This window comes from Penicillium lagena (genome assembly GCF_028827675.1).
Source record: "Penicillium lagena strain IBT 129212 chromosome Unknown utg000005l_segment0_segment0, whole genome shotgun sequence".
NCBI classification, from domain to species: domain Eukaryota; kingdom Fungi; phylum Ascomycota; class Eurotiomycetes; order Eurotiales; family Aspergillaceae; genus Penicillium; species Penicillium lagena.
The window spans coordinates 1,657,912-1,678,546 of record NW_026623226.1 but is presented as its reverse complement, the minus strand read 5'-3'; the positions used below and the strand labels follow the sequence as shown (position 1 = coordinate 1,678,546).

The 20,635-nt window shown below is 49.0% G+C and overlaps 9 protein-coding genes across 9 annotated transcripts; 7 read left to right on the top strand and 2 right to left on the bottom strand.

Annotated features, from left to right (window-relative positions):
• Nucleotides 1–286: 286 nt before the first annotated feature.
• On the top strand, nucleotides 287–1,746 carry N7510_007382 (SGNH/GDSL hydrolase family protein; the record flags this gene model as incomplete). Its single annotated transcript, XM_056979307.1, has 4 exons — nucleotides 287–370; nucleotides 436–887; nucleotides 943–1,053; nucleotides 1,125–1,746. The coding sequence occupies 4 exons, from the start codon at nucleotides 287–289 to the stop codon at nucleotides 1,744–1,746; spliced, it is 1,269 nt and encodes a 422-aa protein (XP_056832350.1).
• Nucleotides 1,747–1,888: 142 nt separating this feature from the next.
• Nucleotides 1,889–3,319, bottom strand: N7510_007381 (glycoside hydrolase family 30 protein; the record flags this gene model as incomplete). Its single annotated transcript, XM_056979306.1, has 1 exon — nucleotides 1,889–3,319. One exon carries the CDS (start codon nucleotides 3,317–3,319, stop codon nucleotides 1,889–1,891), a length of 1,431 nt encoding a protein of 476 aa, XP_056832349.1.
• Nucleotides 3,320–4,606: 1,287 nt separating this feature from the next.
• N7510_007380 (uncharacterized protein) lies at nucleotides 4,607–6,235 on the top strand (the record flags this gene model as incomplete). Its single annotated transcript, XM_056979305.1, has 1 exon — nucleotides 4,607–6,235. The coding sequence occupies one exon, from the start codon at nucleotides 4,607–4,609 to the stop codon at nucleotides 6,233–6,235; it is 1,629 nt and encodes a 542-aa protein (XP_056832348.1).
• A 403-nt stretch (nucleotides 6,236–6,638) lies between these two features.
• N7510_007379 (uncharacterized protein) lies at nucleotides 6,639–9,125 on the top strand (the record flags this gene model as incomplete). The annotated part of the gene is made up of 1 exon (XM_056979304.1): nucleotides 6,639–9,125. The coding sequence occupies one exon, from the start codon at nucleotides 6,639–6,641 to the stop codon at nucleotides 9,123–9,125; it is 2,487 nt and encodes an 828-aa protein (XP_056832347.1).
• A 678-nt stretch (nucleotides 9,126–9,803) lies between these two features.
• N7510_007378 (glycosyltransferase family 32 protein) lies at nucleotides 9,804–11,000 on the top strand (the record flags this gene model as incomplete). The annotated part of the gene is made up of 3 exons (XM_056979303.1): nucleotides 9,804–10,142; nucleotides 10,216–10,371; nucleotides 10,479–11,000. The coding sequence occupies 3 exons, from the start codon at nucleotides 9,804–9,806 to the stop codon at nucleotides 10,998–11,000; spliced, it is 1,017 nt and encodes a 338-aa protein (XP_056832346.1).
• Nucleotides 11,001–12,933: 1,933 nt separating this feature from the next.
• N7510_007377 (uncharacterized protein) lies at nucleotides 12,934–13,377 on the top strand (the record flags this gene model as incomplete). The annotated part of the gene is made up of 2 exons (XM_056979302.1): nucleotides 12,934–13,099; nucleotides 13,151–13,377. The coding sequence occupies 2 exons, from the start codon at nucleotides 12,934–12,936 to the stop codon at nucleotides 13,375–13,377; spliced, it is 393 nt and encodes a 130-aa protein (XP_056832345.1).
• Nucleotides 13,378–14,706: 1,329 nt separating this feature from the next.
• Nucleotides 14,707–16,014, bottom strand: N7510_007376 (phosphatidylinositol-specific phospholipase C/glycerophosphodiester phosphodiesterase family protein; the record flags this gene model as incomplete). The annotated part of the gene is made up of 2 exons (XM_056979301.1): nucleotides 14,707–15,694; nucleotides 15,764–16,014. 2 exons carry the CDS (start codon nucleotides 16,012–16,014, stop codon nucleotides 14,707–14,709), a joined length of 1,239 nt encoding a protein of 412 aa, XP_056832344.1.
• A 1,104-nt stretch (nucleotides 16,015–17,118) lies between these two features.
• N7510_007375 (cytochrome and DOMON domain-containing protein) lies at nucleotides 17,119–18,283 on the top strand (the record flags this gene model as incomplete). The annotated part of the gene is made up of 3 exons (XM_056979300.1): nucleotides 17,119–17,167; nucleotides 17,225–17,434; nucleotides 17,556–18,283. The coding sequence occupies 3 exons, from the start codon at nucleotides 17,119–17,121 to the stop codon at nucleotides 18,281–18,283; spliced, it is 987 nt and encodes a 328-aa protein (XP_056832343.1).
• Nucleotides 18,284–19,091: 808 nt separating this feature from the next.
• N7510_007374 (uncharacterized protein) lies at nucleotides 19,092–20,604 on the top strand (the record flags this gene model as incomplete). Its single annotated transcript, XM_056979299.1, has 7 exons — nucleotides 19,092–19,204; nucleotides 19,284–19,351; nucleotides 19,412–19,417; nucleotides 19,495–19,612; nucleotides 19,667–19,917; nucleotides 19,972–20,228; nucleotides 20,278–20,604. The coding sequence occupies 7 exons, from the start codon at nucleotides 19,092–19,094 to the stop codon at nucleotides 20,602–20,604; spliced, it is 1,140 nt and encodes a 379-aa protein (XP_056832342.1).
• Nucleotides 20,605–20,635: the final 31 nt, after the last annotated feature.

Below are 20,635 nucleotides of genomic sequence, written 5' to 3'. Positions count from 1 at the left end.
GAACACAAAAAGATGGGCTTTTCGGAAATACCTGACTTGATTGTGTATATCTTGAGTTTGTGTTTGGATTGATATCTTTCAAGGAACAATGTGAATCTGGAAGACGGTAGTCGACAGCACTCGCCAATCTGTCAGCGCCGGGAAGTAGGCCGGATGACAACGCTAGCCAATTATCCGGGTTACATTCAACCGGATTACCCGTGAATAGCTGCTGACTGGCTATAAATCAGTCGTTGGCGAGTCTCAACTTGAGACTAACCATTCCAAAAAGATTCAATCGACAAAAATGGATCAATCTCAGCACTGGGTCCATACCTGGACCGCAATGCCCATGCTCGCCGAGCCAGACAACCTCCCCCCAAAAGCATTCGTAAGTATTTTCAATTCTCCACGAGCAAATTGACTCATTATTTCTAAATCACAAAAATCGCAAAGGTTCAAGATGGAATAATTTTTCCCAACACAACACTTCGTCAAACCCTGAAGATCACACTTGGTACAGAAAGATACCTACGTCTGCGTTTCTCCAACACATTCGGTACAAACGATTTAACAATCACCCAAACTGCTATCGCTCTGGCAATCAATAATTCTTCAGGAATTAGTGAAATCGAATCCCATACATTGCAGAAAGTCACATTTGATGGTGGGCTGGAGAAAACAACGATTCCGGTCCGCGCGCAAGCAGTTTCTGATCCGATCGATTTTGGGTTTCCACTGCCAGCCCATACTGTTCTCAGCGTCAGTTTGTTTCTAGAGGATGGACATGATGGCGAAGGCGGAATTACTCTCCACCCTGGAAGTCGGACGACTTCGTTTTGCGCGTTCGGGAATCATGTATCGGAGACGACGCTGACGGATCGTTCTGTTGAGGAGGTTGAGCATTGGTAGTTTCCATTGTTTATCATGCCTATGTGGACGATTGCTTACTGAGTGTGTTAGGTATTATATCAGTGGAGTCGAAGTCCTAGCTGATCGCAAATCGCGCGCATTTGCCATAATAGGAGACAGTATAACGGATGGCATGCACAGTACCACTAATGGCAACGACCGGTAAGTCTTTGCGCTATAACACATATGATACTGGGGAATTAGTACCAAAGCTCATTAAATGCATCCGTTAGTTGGCCTGACCTACTTTTCCCACGCCTCCAGTCAAATCGAAACACTGGCTTAATCTCCATTCTGAACCAAGCAGCCGGCGGAAACCGAATCCTAGCAGATGGGCTTGGACCCAATGTGCTCAGTCGACTGGACCGCGATATTCTCTCACACTCAGGTGTCCAGTACGTCCTCATCTTCGAGGGGGTGAATGATATTGGCGTCGCCGAAGCCAATGAGGAAAGCCAAAGGATCATTGGGGATAGATTGATTGCTGCGTATACACAAATTGCGACGAGAGTGCATGCGCGTGGAATTCAAATTTTTGCTGCGACTATTACACCCTTCGGACGGAGAAAGGGCGAGGTTGTAATTGATGCAGAGGCAGAGGGATTTTCGCCATATTCGGATCCGCTTCGAGAGGTGACGAGACAGAGGATTAATGAGTGGATGCGCAAAACTGAAGTGTTTGATGCGGTAATTGATTTTGATGAAACTTTGAGAGATAAGGATGACAGTTCTGTGTTGGCAAAGGAATTTGATTCGGGGGATCGTTTGCATCCAAATGCCAAGGCCTTCAAGGCATTGGCGGATGCATTTCCGTTGCATATTTTCGAGAAGTCCAATTTCGCTAAATTCAACTAACGAAACGGGATGTACTGTTTACAGACATGATGGTTACAATATAGACAGATTGGGCTTTTAGAGCTTAAAATTTTATTGGCAGAAGACAAAATATAGTGTATACACATCCCGTAGACGAGACACATCAGTGAACACCTATTTATCACACAGCCACAAAGCTGACCATTGACCAAGCAGGGATCTTAGTATTGAAAGAGCCATCTCTTGTTGATCTGATAGGTGTCAGACGCTCCAAGTCATAGTCGTTGTTGGTAATGAAAGGCTGGACGGACACGCCCGACTTCAAGCCATCAATCTGCACGTTGATCTCAACATCCGCGTCGCCCTGGTTCAGCAGCTGAGTTGCAATGGCCCCGTCGTGATTCCGGAACGAGCTGACAGTCACATTGTCATTTGAGCTAGAAGCCTCAATCCGCCGAGCACCCGGGCGCACAAACTTGCTAAACTGTGCGAAAGCCCAGAACCTCTTTGAGGGTTGCACCTCGTTGTTGATGAGATTGATTAGAGCACTGTTCGAGGTCGAGTTTTCGGCACCAATCCAATACATGAATGCACTGGTTCCGGCATCTCTCATGGAGACTTGAATGTGATTAGCCCAGGTCATGCCCTCCCCGGGACCACCATTCTCGTAGAAGGTGAAAGGCGTGTAGTCGCCGCTAAGATCCGCCCACTCGGTCAACCAGGTTTTCTTGTTGGTGCTGAGGGGATAGGTTGGAGCAGAATCATAGCCATGCCCAGTCACCGCGTCGATGTAGTTAATGGCTGGGTCCGGACCAGCTTGAAGACCGGGCAGCATAGCTTCTTGGTCATCCCAGCCGATGCCGTCACAGCAATTGATTTTGAGGTCGAGGCCAGATCTTTTTATAGTCTTCGCTAGCACATGAATAAAATCGGCTGCCTGGGTGCCATTAGAGAGCATGCCCGCGTAGGTTGCTGCAAACTGGGGCTCATTCAAAAATCCCAGATGAGTGACGCGGACACCTGACTCCTGATAGAATCGTGCATACTGAACGAGATAATCCGCGTACGCCTGCATCCAGTTGCCACTAGCACAATGCTCATTGGTCACGCCACATAGATATCCACCGTTGTTCTCATCATCGTTGGTTTTCATGTAGCCCGGGGCGGACCAGGCATCGGCGTAGAGGGTCTGGAGACCACGTTTGTAGGCTTGCTGGGCAAGCGGAAATTGAGCACTATTATAGTGATCCCAGGTATAATGAGGCTTTGCATCAGGACCACCAGGATTGATAGGCTCGATTGAGTTCATGAAATTGCTCTCAGAGCTGTTGCTAGAGCCAATACCATTGCGCAAGATGGTGAAGCCCGCACCGACGTCTTCGTCGTAGAGAAGGTTGAGGACGAGAGTCTGGTTGATGGCGGGGAGACCATACTCCCCAAAGATGTCTTCCGCGCGCTGAAAGGCCTGAGAGGCACCAAAGCCATCAACCTCTTGGAACTGGATGCGTGGATTGATGGAAACAGACACACGAGACGATGTTGCGGAAGCTGCTGTAACCCGAGCAACCAGCGCATTGAGGAGGAAGAGGGTATCAACAATAGAGAGCATCATTTTGGCCGATTTTCAGGAATGGAATGGGATTGCAATTTCTTCAATACTGAGTCAGTGGAATTGGGTTCCATATAAGTCATTACAGTTCTTCGGAAGCTCTCGAAAATACGTTTCCTTCATTATGGACAATTAAATGACAGCAATTATCATTTAGCATAAGATAGCATCGTATCCCGTAATTTATCCCCCGGTAAAAGTAGAACGACTTGCCTGATTTTGGAAGAAGGAGCAGGATCCGTGGCGCAATGACCATTCGCTTAGGCGCAGACTTGGTGGACTCTTGTACAGAGCTTAGTGGTGGAAATTCTCCATGCTAAAAACTATTTTCCGGTTAAATGCCGATAGAAGATATTCCGCACCGGATTCGCTTACAAGTGCCGGCCAATGCGGGGAATGAATAATTTGGCTGGGGAAAGCTGGGGAAAAGTTTTGCGGCAAAGTGGATGTCTGCCAGGCTGGCCCAGAGCCCCCCCCAACTCCTAGCTCAGGCCCGATATTTTGCTGCCGGCGCTCATTCATACGACCCATACAGAGTAATATAGGCAAAAGGAATCGCTTGGAAGTGTCTTATTTCCTCTACACATTGCAAAAGGTCCAAACATATCTCACAAATCTTACGCATCCTGTCGCTTATCTTGGCGAATTCCCATTCCTGGATTTATCCGCGGTAATGCGAGAGGTAGGGCTAGCAAGATTGGCCACTTTAACGTTGGATTTAGCGTACTGAAGCTTCTATCGCAGATCAAATAGTAATTACTTGGGAAATAATCTCAGCAGCTCGGAATATTGACGGCTCGTTGAAGATAGTAATGATTCTAAAGCAACCAAATTTGTAAAACTCCGGCCGTAAGAAGTAAGAACTTATATTACCTGTGGGATTATGCTCAACCATATCGCAGAATATATTGTAGATTCCAAAGCCAAACACACCCTGGCCGTTTCCACAGGCTAAAACCCCAGTGGCGTGTACCACTCGCACATTCCAATTCCAACCCTACCAATAACCACTCCCCATTCTTCAAGGGGGTTAATACTGATGCGGTTTCCCAGGCTCAAGCTTACCCCCGCTGATCACATGGCTATCCCGGAGTGCGAATTTATGCTGTCCGGCAAAAGTGAATGTCAGTCTAGCCAGCCCATTCGGGAGGAGCGCACTCGCGTTGTTTGTACCTCTTGTATGCACAGCGCATGGTTAATAAATATTGGCCCATGCGCCTTGGTTCCTTCGACACTGGACTTCTTCTCCTGTCCCCTCTTGCCAGCAAATCATTGTCCAGCATATCGAAGATGTCCACTGTCCCCCCAACCAAGGAGGCCGAAGCTCAACATGTTGAGCAGGGCCAAATTCCCGGACAGGACCAGGAACTTGAAGGCTGGGTTGGCCTGGCCCAAGATGCTCGTGATGCGACCGTTCAAGAGCACAGATTGACTTTTGTCGAGGCTGTTAAACTCTATCCAAAGGCGTGCTTGTGGACGATGGTTGTGTCCTTGGTGGTCATCCTGGACGGATACGATACCGCCCTGATCGGTTCTCTTTTCGGTTTCCCTGCTTTCCAGCTACAGTTCGGCCATGAAACCAGCACTCCTGGCTCCTACCAACTCGACCCCAAATGGCAAACTGCGCTGGGTCTCGCCAGCCCGTTGGGTAACATTGTCGGCATCTACATCAACGCCTTCTTGACTGAAAAATGGGGCCACAAAAAAACTTGCCTCGGTACTTTGGCCTTTCTGACTGCAGTTCTCTTTATTCCCTTCTTCTCGAAGAGCATCCAGGTTCTCTTCGTTGGTGAACTTTTATGTGGATTGGCATGGGGTGTGTTCACTACTTTGGCTCCTGCATACGCCTCTGAAGTAACCCCTGTCGTGCTTCGATCTTATCTCGAGACATATGTGGTACTCTGCTGGGGTATTGGACAGTTTGTCGCTACTGGGATTCTGGACAGCCTCGAGCATCGCACCGACGAATGGGCTTGGCGCATCCCCCTGGCCGTGCAATGGGTGTGGCCCGTGATCATTACGCCTGTCCTCATATTTGCTCCCGAATCGCCATGGTGGCTGGTCCGTAAGGGTCGTGTTCAGGAGGCCGAAAAATCTATCAAGCGGCTCTCCTCCTCCCAAGATCCTGACCACGCCAAGAAATCCGTTGCCCTGATGGTGGAAACTACCAACCTAGAGAAGGCCCTGACCGAAGGCACCTCATTCATCGACTGTTTCCGTGGCTCCAACGCTTGGCGTACGGAGATCGGATGCGTTGTCTGGACGTCTCAAGTTCTGTCTGGATTTGCCATTACCTCATACGCGACCTACTTCTACGAACAGGCTGGTTTGCCTGCTGCTAGTGCCTACAAGATGAGCGTTGGGCAAAGTGGCCTCCACTTCCTTTGCACATTGTTGTCTGTGTTTATCACCGGTAACTTCGGTCGTCGGCCCGTCCTCTTCGGGGGATATGTTGGCATGGCCATGTCCATGTTGATTTTGGGCATCATGGCTTGCGTTCACCAAACATCTGGTCTGGGTTACGGAGAGTCCGCGATGTACCTTCTGTGGTACGTTTTCTATGAGCTGACTCTGGGACCGCTGGCATTCATTGTTGTTGGTGAAATTTCGTCCACTCGTCTGCGCTCGAAGAGTATCTCGCTCGCCCGTAACGCCTACAATGTCGCGAATGTTTTCAGCTCCACTGTTGCTCCTTATACACTCAACCCCACCGCGGCCAACTGGAAGGGCAAAACAGCGTTCCTTGCTTCTGGATTCACCCTTGTGGTCATTGTTTGGGCTTATTTCCGTCTTCCCGAGTCGCGTGGACGTACTTATGAAGAGTTAGATATTTTGTTCGCGCGAGACCTGAAGGCTTGGGAATTCAAGGATGCCCAGATTGATGAGGATGCTGCAGAGACCTTTACCAAACAGAGTTGAGCTGGGACCAAGTTTTGTTTATGTAGTGAAGGCAATTTGAGGTCAAATCTTATGATTCTGTTCCGTGTTGCCATGACAAATTCGATGCGAAACTACTACTATACCGCACACAGTAAATATGTGAACATTTTAAATAAGTTTCAGGTTTTTCAGTATCCACAGAGCAAAATAGCCGCAAGAATTGATCTCAATTTCAGAATTTGGACATTTTGCGTACACGTGCTGAAACGGTACTAGAATAATGTTAGCCGAAAACAAAACTGAGCTGGATATTTTAGCCTGGGGCGGGTAAATTGGGCGTTGACCAGGGTCTGATAAAAGCTCACATCCTAATCCCGAGGGGTACAAAAAGAAGAACTTTTTTGTTTATTGATGGGTTATTGTTATTTCAACGGTTCTCAACATGACTATTGAAAGTGGCCTTGACGGTTGGCTGCGATATGCCCTGCTCCCCGCGGAAACCAGGAACAGCTACCGCGATTTTTCAAACATTACTGTCTTGAACAAGTCCCAGACCAGTCCTGTTTATACGGCCGGAAAGGAAGTTCAAGATGGTTTGCGACGTATCCTTGGTCAAAACATCGAGCTCATTGGTGAATTGAGCGGCACGCCATCATCCTCCATTATCATCGGTACCGTTGAGGCATTTACTTCAACTTATGGGAAGATGCCAGAAATTCCAGAGCTCAAGGAGGATGGGTTCTGGCTCAACACCCACGCTGAAAAAGACTGTGTTCACATCCTTGGCGAAAACGAGCGCGGTGCTATCTACGGTGCTTTCGAATATCTCATGCTGCTAGCACAGGGAAATCTCGACCCTGTTAAGACCGCAAACAATCCCAGCGCTCCCATTCGATGGGTAAATCAATGGGACAATTTGGATGGAAGCATAGAGCGAGGATATGCCGGTCCATCTATTTTCTTTCGAAATGGGGAAGTGGTTACGGACATGACTCGTGTTGCTCAGTTCGCTCGACTCCTCTCGTCTATTCGCCTGAATGCGGTCGTCGTCAACAACGTCAACGCCAATCCGAAGCTTTTCAGTGAGACAAACCTCAATGGCCTCCGTCGGATTGCGGATACTATGCGCCCATGGGGTGTACGGATCGGGATATCGCTTTACTTCGACTCTCCAAAGAAATTTGGTGGTCTGCCTACTTCTGATCCGCTGGACCCTGATGTGAACAACTGGTGGAAGGACATCACTACCAAGGTATACGAAAAGGTTCCCGACTTGGTAGGATACACCATTAAGGCCAACTCGGAGGGTCAGCCTGGACCTTTGTCATACAACCGCACTTTGGCTGATGGCGCCAACATGTTTGCTCGAGCATTGAAGCCGCACGGGGATGGTGTTGTCATGTATCGCGCTTTTGTGTACAATCATTACCTGGATGAATCCGTGTGGACTAATGACAGGGCTAACGCTGCGGTGGATTACTTCAAGGAGCTCGACGGTCAGTTTGAAGACAATGTCATCGTGCAAATCAAATGGGGCCCCATTGATTTCCAGGTCCGCGAGCCCCCGTCTCCGCTGTTGGCCAACTTGCGCAAAACCAAAGCTGCCATCGAGTTCCAAGTCGCCCAGGAGTATCTCGGCCAGCAGTCACATTACGTCTACATGGCCCCTCTCTGGAGAGAAATCCTCGATTACGATATGCGTATCGACGGCAAGCCCTCTCTCATCCGGAACATTGTATCTGGCGAACGATTGAATTGGAGCCGCAGCGGCTACACCGCTGTCCTCAACATTGGCAGTGATAGCACTTGGATTGGGCATCACCTCTCCATGTCTAACCTCTACGCTTACGGCCGCCTTGCCTGGAATCCACTGGCCAGTTCAGTGTGTATCATTCAAGACTGGGCACGTCTTACATTTGGCCTAAACGAGACCATCATTGATACCATCACTAAGATCTCCATGGAGTCCTGGCCGACATACGAGAAGTACAGCGGAAATTTGGGAATTCAGACCCTTTGCGACATTATCTACACTCACTATGGTCCTAGCCCGGGCTCACAGGACGGTAATGGATGGGGACAATGGACCCGCGCGAACGCTCATTCGATAGGCATGGACCGTACTGTGGCCACCGGGTCTGGAAATGCGGGCCAATACCCGCCTGAGATTGCTGCCATCTACGAGAATATTGCAACGACACCTGACGACCTGCTCCTCTGGTTCCACCATGTCCCGTACACGCATCGTCTCAAATCCGGAAAAACGGTGATTCAGCATTTCTATGATGAACACTACGAAGGTGCGGCGCATGCACAGACCTTCCCACTTGAATGGGCCAAATTGGAAGGTCTTATAGACGACCACCGCTTTAAGCAGACAGCCTTCAAATTGCAGTACCAAGCTGGACACGCTCTTGTTTGGAGAGACTCTGTTAACAATTTCTATTTTGCAAAGTCGAAGATCCCAGATGAGAAGAATCGTGTTGGAAATCACATTTGGCGTATTGAAGCCGAGGACATGCAACTGACTGGTTACAAAACTGTCTCTGTCACTCCTGCAGAAGCGGCTTCCTGTGGAAAAGCCGTTATTACCGAGTCAAATACGGAGCCCGGTACCGCACAGAAGGAGCTCAGCTTTCCTACTGGCATCTATGATATCGCAGTGAACTATTACGATCACCTTGGCGGCAGATCCAAATATGAGATTTTTCTCAACAAGGGGTCAATTGGCACCTGGACTGGTGATTTGGAGGACAAACTTGGGCATGACTTTTCGGAGTACTTGGATGGTCATTCAGCGACAAGAATCACGTTCCGTGGAATAAAGGTACAGAGTGGTGATATTCTCAAAATTGTTGGTCAGCCCGATGGCACTGAACTTGCTCCCTTGGATTATGTTTCCGTTTTGCCCGAGGGTATAATTGATTAGATTTGGTGTGGTGGGGTCAATGTTGGCGGGTTTGTGTCCCATCTCGCTGCTGCTAAGCTATCTTGTTCTTTATCCGATTACATACTCACCTCTGTCGTGGTAAGCGAGAATGCCTTGGCAGTGAAGGTGCAGCCAGTCAGGTGCGAATATTAGATCATTTGTTGGTCCCGCTAGTAGTTAAGCGACAATTGGCCCCAGTAATTGGCCCCAACTGCTCTGTCCTAGATTTTCCCATTCAAATATACTCCATCAAGATTTTTGGATGTTGATACATAAATATAAGTATTTATCGGAATATCCCTCTATGCTTAATGACTATAGCGGTCACCTGAAATTTCGTACAGTCGTTTTTTGGTACAAGGTTTCGTCTATTTTTAGGTTAAAGATTTTCTGCGTGTTGTTACGGCTGCCCATTATTGGTCCGTCGGCCCCTGGCCCCTGTTTACCCTTAAATGTCGCAAGCTGCCCCGTCCATATAACTATTTATATACTCTCCTACCCCAAACCCAAAATCTATCCTCCTAACCTACCTCTACAGGTAATCGCTCGATTGATTTTTATCTAGAGTACCACCGTCAAGTCACTGAGCAAGGTGAAGATCATAACTTGTCTATTTAATAATCATTCGTACAATTCAGAGACTCCTCAGCAGACAAATCGAGCGAAACAAAGTCAAAAATGGGAGTCCGGCGCGGACACAAGCGCTTTCTACCGGCAGCTTTGCTCGCCATTCTGAGCTTTTGGGGGCTTGCTTTGACTCTGCATTGTGCCAAGCGCATAGTTGCATTTGCACAGCTGTTTGGCATCTTCAAAGACCATGCAGGTGTACGGATTACACAGGACGAAATTTTCGCTTCCTATAACAGCACAAACTCCGAAATTCAAAGCCCTCCGGTACCGAGGATAATACATAAAATATTTCATAATTGGAGCAATCCGGATGACGACTCACTTCCAGCAGACTGGCAACCAGAACACCAAACTTGTCTAGACTTCAACCCTGACTGGGAGCATATGGTGAGACTGATCCTGTGGGGTGAAATAGAAGAAATGATATCGCGTCATTAGAGCTAACTCTTTTTGGTTACAGCTATGGACAACGAAAAGCTCCGAAGAATTCATCAGAAAAGAATTTCGATGGTTTCTCTCAACATACAAGAGCTACAAATATCCTGTTCAGAGGGTAGACGCTATGAAATATTTCGCCCTCCGTCATTACGGTGGAATCTATATCGACATGGACAACGTGAGTGAAAGAAGAATTTACCCTGTGTATTATCTCTTACGTTCCTGGCTCTCAAGTTCCTAGCGATATATTGCACAAAACTCGTTACTAAACTTCGTGTTCCTTAGGGCTGCTCTGCGAATCTTGACCCCCTGACCCTATATCCAGCTTTCACTACGGACGGCGGACACGGTGCTCTTAGTAACAACATAATTGGTGGGCAGCCTGGTCACCCATACTTCGTCCTTCTCACTGAGAACCTCATGCTCTGGAAGGTTAACTACTTGCTCCCATACGTGACTATTATGTTTTGTAGTGGACAATGGTTTTCCACAGCAATGTGGGAGAAGTATCATTCGTTGCTATCTTCGGATGGGTCACTCCGTGGCATCGCAGGGGCCGGATGGAACCCTTTGCACCGTGTTCTCATGGACATGCGTCCTGGCGCTGATCCCTGGGTATTCTTCACCCAAACTCAAGGTGAATCATGGGCGGACTGGGATTACACGTTGCTCAAAACTATTGGGGACCATATTGTCTTATTTATTTCATTTCTAACTGCCCTTGTGGGCTTTTTGATTTGGTCATGCGTGCGATTTAGGGCCCGGTCCAATATTGACGACCGAGAGCACAAAAAGATGGATGCTTGAGATTAGAAATCTAGCGGAAAACATTTAGATTTTAGTGCTTTACTTTAATGATTTCTTTCCACGTTAATCGATTTCAGAATGAATAAGACGCGGTCTCTAACTAATTGGAGTCACCCGTGAATATATACTAAGGATCTACTTGTGCAGGGTAGAAAGCTTGTTGCCAGAAAAAGATACGGATGTACAATGACAATTTGAAAGAGAAGACGTGAATTGTAACTCAATTGGTATTGGCCATTCACTCTGGGAATTTTATAGATTCTAACATAGGACAGGTATCTCGTCGGTAGAAAAAGCCCCGATACATTTCGGCATCGTGATTGATACTTGGCCATCGCTTGTTCGCGAAGAGGGATATGGGCAATTCCTCGTCAATTAACTAGTACAGATTTGGGGAGAAAGACTATTCGAATTCATTACTAGACATGACCGAAAGTTGGCTGTACCGTCACACTATGCTAGCATTCTTCAAAAAAAGAATCTCGACTTTCGTGTCTATACTTTGATGACTGCTTTTTAAGCTAATTTAGCCCTTGCTTTCTTAGTCACCGACCAAGCAGAATGCACCCAAGGCTTTGTAGCCTAACCTGTCGGTTCCTCAACACATTATAGTTCTTAGGGTACCTTCGCCGACTCCGTTCATCGGCAGTTTCAGCTTTACTTCCCCAGATTTTTATCTTTTGAGGGGTCCAGCATGGATGCTGCCCGATCTCTCCCGAAGGCGTCGTTTAGGGATGCCTCACCCCGCTGTCGATCTCGTGTCTAATTATCCAGAGGGCGTTAGGGTCGGTGTTGAGCCCCGTGTCGAGAACTGCCTCCGGGCTACCTTTCCATTTTCACCCGATCCGACATGACTCGACTTTTCCACAGATATCAGCACAGGCCTGTATGTGTTAGAGATATTTCCCATGTTTCTTAGTCGAGCCATTATAAAATATTTGCCGACAACAGAAGCCCATCTCGCAAAGTACATATACAAAAGAAGGCTGTTTAAACCGATTGGATGTCTCTCCGAGATAAACAGACGGAGTCTACGGAAAAAAACACCGCAAATTTAGAAGCGTCGCACACTACGATTCCTGTTCAGACCAATCACACTCGGTCCGAAGCTAGAGGATACCGTGGGGGCACCGGGAAGCTCACGTGCTCCACTCGCTCGGCGAACGTCCGAAAGTTGTTCTTTGACGGCCCGTGGTCAGTGGCATTTGAGTGCGGACATGGCCGGTCAGTGTGACCCGAGGATACGAAAAATCATCAAACCAAATCCCCCAGATTTCGGAAGAAAGAGGCACATGGTCGGGATGCACCCCGCAAGCCCAGGCTGTTTGGCAATAACGTTTACTTGATGGAGCCTTTTTGGCGGCGATTGTCATTATTATTGCTACTACGACGCATAATTTTACTATATGAAGCCAAGAATACCAAGACTGGTTCCTGTGGATGGACTCTTGGGGCTTCGGCTGGCGCAGTCTTGGCCCTTGCTAAGCACCCCCAAGAAATCTCTACCGTGCCGTGTCGTTTTTAGGCCCGGTGCGCAAAAACCCAAATCAGCCTGCAGGAGCAATCGGGCTTTTTGTCCAATGATACCGCCGCTTGCCTCAGCCGTTGACGTCGCGCTATGTTATGCTTCGGCCACCAGAGCCTCTTGGTTGTGCCGCGGCCTGAGCATAAGGCGATCAGGGATGGCCCCCGAATCCAAGTGGGGTCACTCCAGAGCTTCTGCTCTGTGGAGTTGGTCATCCGGAGCTAGTGCGAGGGAATCTAAAGCGAAGAAAAAGCGGGGGGAAATGCTCGTCGCAATTATGCAGAGGACTGGTGATGGGTATAATAATACGATCTCCACCCGCTGCTGTCTGCTGGCTGTCCATCTTTTTGTTTCCGTCGCCTCGTTCCCTTCCAGAATCTTTAAAACGTCAATCGGGATACCGCGAAAATGGTCTACTTCGGGCTCAGAGGCAGATCGCTGAGCGTCCTGGTCAGTCTTGTGTCTGCAACAGCATTTATGCTTCAGGGTTACGACCAGGCTGTGATGAACGGCCTCGTCACCCTCCCGACGTTCCTCTCTGTTTTCCCTGAAATGCACAAATCCAATATTGAGGGTAACATCCAAGTTCTTTGGCACTATTTGGTAGCATGCTCATTACTGCTAGGTACCACCGTTGCCATCTACGAGATTGGTTGCGCGATTGGCGCTCTGTCCTGTGCCTTCATTGGTGATGTCCTAGGACGACGTCGTATGCTTTTCACCGCCGGTGTTGTTGTCATTGTTGGTGTCATCCTGCAGGCGACCCCGTTCAGTCTGCCTCAATTGATCGTTGCTCGAATTATCACCGGTATGTTGGCTACACACTCTGTCAATAACTCAGCCACCAACTAAAGATTTTCCGTCTAGGCCTCGGTGTCGGTGCATTCACTGGTACAGCGCCTATGTATGTGTCTGAATGCGCCAGTGCGAATGCCCGTGGCCGAATGGTCCTGATGCAGGGATTCTTTGCCATTGGTGGCATCGTACTCGCAACATGGATCGAGTTTGGACTCTTCTTTGCCAAGGACAGCCAGGCCAACTTCCGCTTTCCCATCGCCCTCCAGGCCCTTTTCGCGATCATCGTCGTCTCCCTCATTATGTTCTTGCCGGAGTCTCCTAGATGGCTGGTCAAGCGTGACCGCATGGAGAATGCTCGCGAAGTTTTGAGTGCTCTTGAGGATATGCCAGAGGACTCGGAATTGGTGAGCCAGGAGCTGGATGTTATCCGTGAGACATATCTCGAGGAGAAAGAGAATTCTGCCTCGCTATTTACTATGGGTCCCGAACGACTGTTTCATCGTCTTTGCCTGGCTATCTTCGTAGCCCTGTTGGCTCAAATGACCGGTGTCAACATTGTGACATTCTACTCGACCCAGATTTTTGAGGATCACCTTGGCTATGGCGCAACCGAAGCTCGTGTTTTCTCGGGTTGCATCCAAATTTGGCAGTTCCTGTGTGCCGGATTGTCCGTGATTTTGATCGACAAGATTGGACGACGAAGGCTTCTAATGGCAGGCGCTGCTGGCATGTGCGTTGCTCAAACCGCTCTTTGCGGTCTCATGTCCGACCTCACCAACAAGGCCGCCGGAGAGGCTGCCATCTTCTTCTACTTCGTTGCCATGTTCTTCTTCCCTGTCGGCCTGTTCCTGCTGCCTTTTATGTATGCGGGTGAAATCGCCCCTCTCTCCATCCGCCACAAGGTCGCCGCCCTGGGTGCCTGCACGAACTGGTTGTTCAATTTTCTCATTGCCGAGGCGTCGCCAACTGCTCTCGCCAATATTGGATACAAGTACTACATTGTCTATGCCTGTATCAGTGCAGTTGCATTTGTATCGTTTTACCTATTCTACCCTGAGACCAAGGGTCGCACTCTCGAAGAGATCGACGAGATCTTCATTCGCTCCAAGTCCATCTTTGATCCCGTCAAAGTGGAGAAATCGCTGCCACGCAATGGTCTGTCCGGCGCGGAACGTCGTCAGGAGGAGAGGGGATTGGAGAAGAACGCCGCTGCTCATGTTGAAACTGCTTAAGTAGTTAAATTTTCTGTATCTGGTGAATTATAATATATTATGACGAGATGAACAGGAGAAGTCGTATATACACTCCAGGCAACCGAGCTAGGCGTTGCAAGCCAACTTAGCAAACATCTTCACAATCTGAGATTCGTGGCCTCCTTTCTGGTCAGATTAACCAGCTGCGATGTTTTCTCCAATCCTTCTGGGTTGCGTCCCTCAAATCATCGACATTGATGACATCTACACCTTCACGCACAAGCACGTGCCAAACGTGATTCCGCAGTCCGCGCGGCCAGCTCGGTGTACCCCAGTATCGCACCTTGAGACCGTGCTCATGCGCTGCTCGTACCTGATGGCGGATTGTGGCCAACTGGTCCTGGGAAAAGCGGTTGCCCTTGACAGTCCCGATTGCTTTTTGGAAGTCGACGGAGGCATAGTAGCTATTTTGGGCGTTGTATGGGAGCTCATCTGCTGGCGTATTCGGAGATAGATGAGAGACTTCGTCGAGAGGAGCATCGAAGAAAATATCACCAGCGTTAGTTAGTTCCGTGATTCGATGAAAAGGTGCATTGCCAGAGACGACAATGGTTATAGGACGCCGAATGACCGATGAGCCGTTAACATGTGTCAGGTACCCTGCTTCACGAAGCGGCTCAAGCTGTTCCACAAGGTGAGGCCATATACGCTCGCCGTCCCGCTTGAAGTCCACGACCAGGACTAAGGTTTGCGTGGGATCATTGGCAAACACGCCCGCAATGTCGTCATTTATCGAATCCTCATCTGGAGACAGATTTATCGAACCCGTATTATGTTCCTGGAGCATCTTCAGCAATGGAGCGAGGTACAAATTGCGCAAGTTTTGCCCTCGTGCCAAGGTATGGCGCGTATGTCCAACCAAAAGCTCGTTGCCCGATAAATAGACATCAGCTTCGACACTGATACATCCCGCGGCGAGAGCGGAGAGTAACGGAACATGGCGCCAGTAATCGTTGTGAGAGTGGCACGCGACGGGAACAACCCCATGAGTCGTCCAGTGCGAGAAGACAGACGGCCGGCCGCCGGGAAACATCCACGCGTCGAGAGCGGTGTCGAGATCGTCAGGGAATACGTGGACTAAACCATGCCAGAACAAGGAAATGAGCTTAAGCAGGCCACTGGGTTCACTGTCAGTTATTGCTACATCACCTATGATGAGCGAAAGAGGAAAAAACTAGACGACCTACAGAAAAGTCACAAAGCTCCAGAATGGCCGATGCACTCCTCGACAGAACAGTGCTCGTTTCGACCAGGGGCGCGAGTTGCACCGGGCATGTGAGCATCTCCACATTGACAGATACCGCTTTGCTGGCGAGGCGTGGCTGGATTTGGCCCAGGAAACTGTGTCATTATTGGGAAAGAACGGAAACGATGGATCCTCCTCTGGGATGATCTCAAGCGGAACGAACTCAGTAGAATGAGGAGATCGCGAAGCCATGGTGCTTATTGTCACGAGCCAAGAGAGAGCCAAGGAATGATTCGGAAGCTTGATCGTTATAAGCTGATGTCGATCATTTCATCGCTATGTCATCCTTTCGAATCAACTCTTTCTGTCTGATAGTTTGCGGACTAGCGGACCAAACACTGGAACCTCGGATTAAGGGCCTAGTAATATCTAGGGTGAATGGGTCCACGCAAGGCAAATCCACGTGGTACCGTTGTGAATAATCTGCGGTAAATACAAAGTTAGTCACCTATCCATAAATCAAAACGTCTAGGGACCGAGACTCTATTTAAGGATGAGCCATCTGCTGGGTCGCGTTAGTCTAGCTTTTTCAATTGGTATCCTACGATTGGTTCGACAATAGTCTTGTCTACGTCTCTTCTCTCCCTGTGGACATTACAATGCCCCCTTCCTGGAAGGGCAAGAGCAGTGACATACTCGGCGCGTATGATTGGTCGGCCCACCTAATGGACTCAGTTGCCACGCCAATTCTGTCAGTCTGGTAGTAAGAAATCGTTTGAATAAACAAATCAAAAGGCCGACGCCAGGCTCCAGCAATCCCGAAAGCTTAATATGGCATTTCATGAACGAATGGACTGTTTCGACATACACTCAGCCAACATGGCTTACGAGGCCCCTCCTCCTAATTATAAATCCGACTATTGCAATCATGCTCTGCACCAAATGCTGAAGGACCCGACAAATCTCCATCATTTCAATATTTCTTGAACTTTGCACATTCTCTTTTTCTCTCAATGGATCGATACTTTACTCTAAAGTTCTGAGTTACAACTATGCTGCCACCTACCGGGGGGCATTGCTTTTTGCTCTATTCGGTCAGTCAGGTCCCATCAGCTACTTAGATTGGCCGTGATTTTAACCCGCGGCAATTATTTCACAGGAATACTTCCCAGCATCCTTTCACCAGCCTCTGCTCAGTCTCGTTCAAGTCCTGCGAGCATCTTCAATTATCCTCTCGGGTCGAAATCTAAGGATTTCACATTTGCCCTGAATATACCCAATGACTCCACCGATCTCTATTTTCACCTGTCTGGTCCGACCAGCTACTCTTGGGTTGCAGTCGGGACTGGAAGTAAGATGCAGAACTCGCTCATGATTATTATGTATGCTAGTACTAGCGGAGAACGTGAGCACTGCCCGGAATACATAGTCACGGATCCCGCTAACTAAGCTCTCTGAATAGACGTAACCCTTAGTCCTCGTTTCAGCTCCGGCGAACAAGAGCCAGTCTATTCAGCTTCACTGGCGGTCGATATCTTGGAAGGCACCGGTATTTCAAACAATACGATGACTGTGAACGCGCGATGTTCGAACTGCACAAACTGGGAAACGGGATCATTGGATTTAAAATCTACAGCCCAGTCTTGGATATTTGCTCTGGGCCCAACTGGCAGTGATGCTAGAATGCTTCAAAGCGATTCGAAAACGGCTAGCATAGAGCGGCATTCCGAATATGGTTCGTCTGAATCGGAGCATCTAGTCCATAATCCTACGAGGCTAATTCGGAAACTTAGGACAATTTTTCGTGGACATGGTTCATGCAACTGGTGGTTCAGGCGGACTGCCAATCTCCTATACCACTGCTGCCGGTTCATCGCTAGCTTCTACCACAAGCGATAGCAACTGGCCAAGTATCATTCACGCCCTATGTCTCTGTGGAGCCTTCATTCTCCTGATGCCTAGCGGTGTTATACTACTCCGTGTGTATCCAAAGAGTGTCCGGTGGCACTGGGTAAACCAAACAATATCCACCGGTCTCAGTCTTATCGGCATTGTCATCGGCTTTTATCTCAGCACGATGTTCACCAAGTCTCAATCGTTCGGTTCCACACACCAGATTCTGGGCATCATCATTCTTCTCGCAATGTTATTGCAATTGGGCATGGGTTTCTGGCACCATTGGATGTACAAGAGGACCCAATCGCCCACCAGATATGGCATCCTGCACCGTTATTTTGGATGGGTTGTCATGTTCCTTGCTATCATCAATGGGGGCATCGGGCTCACTTGGTCATACACATCAACGTCCGTTGTGATAGGATACTCTGTTGCTGTCACTATAATTGGATTAGGGGTTCTTGGAACCGTTTTTCGGGCAAAATGGACCTCTGGTCGCAGTCAGAAAGGTTACGTAAATGAGCCTACCGATCTGATCAGTCTCCAGACTGGGTATGGTCCCAACGATTCTTATTTGCGAGCCGCGGACAGCCCACCACCTTATGAGGAGTATGATCGACCGTAATGGGACACCTTTGCAGCTATATTGTTCGAATGACGCTGTGTTTATCTGGACAATGAACATGTGGTGCATGCATGTCGCAATAGGAGTTTTTTCAGAACTGAAATCCAGGCATTACAGCGGCATATAACTTGAAATCGATTTGCTTGATTGGTTGTCGTAAGTTGAACGGGGTTATCCGAAATAACTACCTGTCGGCTGTTGTTATTAGAAGGTTCCCATGTTCGATCTCTATCCATACTACTTACTGCCAAGAATGATCCTGTTGCACTTTCATCACAGGGTCTGAGTAGATACCACGCTTATGATGCAATCCCCTTCTGCCACGTTGATCTTGATCGGCTTTTTCAGGCGAACCATTATTTGGGGCCTTCCAAGGTTCATCGTGAGAAGGACCACCTCTATTGCCCTAGATCTGTAATCACTGCCATTTATCGAATAATGAGAAACCTATGGTTTATTTCCATTCTTGTTCTCTTCCATTGACAGTATTTATTTATTTTGCGGTCCTGGAGCAATTTGTTATCATCGGGATGCACTATCAAAAGGGGTCCATCGCGCAATGATCGACAGGAGGCGAAACGGTTACGTGTACACAGCCCGCCCAATCACCCCGTTCTTGGCCATCTGGCAAGAAAGTCATCTTCCCGACTTTTTTTTGACCTTATCATCATCCCTATCTGCCTCCCAGGCACCACGCGTTTCTCCCTGCCGACCATTGTCACTCCTTTCTCTGGACTCTCGCCAAACACATTTCCCTCAGCGCACAAATCACCTCCTTTTTCCACCCCCCACACCCTCTCCCAACACCATGGCAAACGGTCGCTCATCCCAGGATGACCGCAAGCTCGAGAGCGGCACTTCCGCCAACCAGGCCAATTCCAAGCCCGCGGACGATGGCCTGCACCCGGCTTTCTACATTGCGTGCGTATACCTTGCCGGCACCGCGACCGCGCGGTCCCCTTTGCCCTGAGGATCCTGAATACTGAGACTTCACCTCCAGGCTCTGGATCGCGCTGAGCTCGAGCGTAATCCTGTTCAACAAATGGGTTCTGGCATCCGCCAAATTCAGTAAGTGACAATCTTAAATGTGTCTTGCGTTTGAACTCCGCTAACCTGTACTTCGACTAGATTTCCGTAAGTCCCTCCTGGTCGCCACACGCCCCCTGAGGGACTGAATCGAATTACAATAATGTACTGACTGCATCATCCAGCCCTATTCTTGACAACTTGGCACATGGTCTTTGCGACGATCATGACCCAGATCCTGGCTCGCTTCACCCCTCACCTCGACTCGCGCCACAAGGTCCCCATGAACCCGAACACCTACGCGTGAGTGATGGGAAGACACCGAGAACCAATGGACGAAAACTGATTTGGGAACAGCAAGGCGATTGTGCCCATTGGAATCATGTTCAGCTTGAGTCTGATCTGCGGTAACCTGGCCTACCTCTACCTGAGCGTCTCGTTCATCCAGATGCTCAAGGCGACCAATGCTGTGGCAACCCTGCTGGCCACTTGGGCCTTCGGAATTGCCCCCGCAAACCTCAAGACCCTCGGCAACGTGGGCCTGATTGTCGTCGGTGTTGTGATCGCCTCCTTCGGCGAGATCAAGTTTGAGATGACTGGATTCCTGAGTATGTGTCGGATTTATTTCATTTTCTGATCGCAAACTGACATTCCGACTACAGTCCAGGTTGCTGGTATCATTTTCGAGGCCATGCGCCTTGTCATGGTTCAGCGCCTGCTCAGCTCGGCTGAATTCAAGATGGATCCCCTGGTCTCGCTATATTACTATGCGCCCGCATGCGCTGTGACCAACGGCATTATCACTATTTTCGCCGAACTCCCCAGAATGACCATGAACGATATCTACGGCCTCGGATTGGGTACCCTCGTTGCGAACGCACTGGTTGCTTTCCTCCTCAATGCTTCCGTTGTGCTCTTGGTAAGACCCACCGCCCTACTTGAGAACTTCATCACTGACAATCCTTTAGATTGGCAAGACCTCTGCTGTTGTCCTGACCATGGCTGGTATCCTCAAGGATATTTTGCTTGTTTGCGCTTCGATGATTATCTTCCGTGACCCCGTCACTCTCCAGCAGTTCTTCGGCTACTCCATCGCCCTCGCTGGACTGGTCTACTACAAGCTCGGTGCGGAGAAAATGCAGTCTCTTGCCACGGACGTTCGTCTCCAGGTCGGCGAGTACCAGCGCAGCAACCCCGCGAAGGCCAAGGTCATCATCATCGGCGCTGTCGTGGCGATCGTGTTGCTTCTTATGTACAGTGGGAGCGGAGCTGCGACCACCAAGTTGACCACATAAAAGCACGCTTAGCTCAGGCTAAGATCCATGG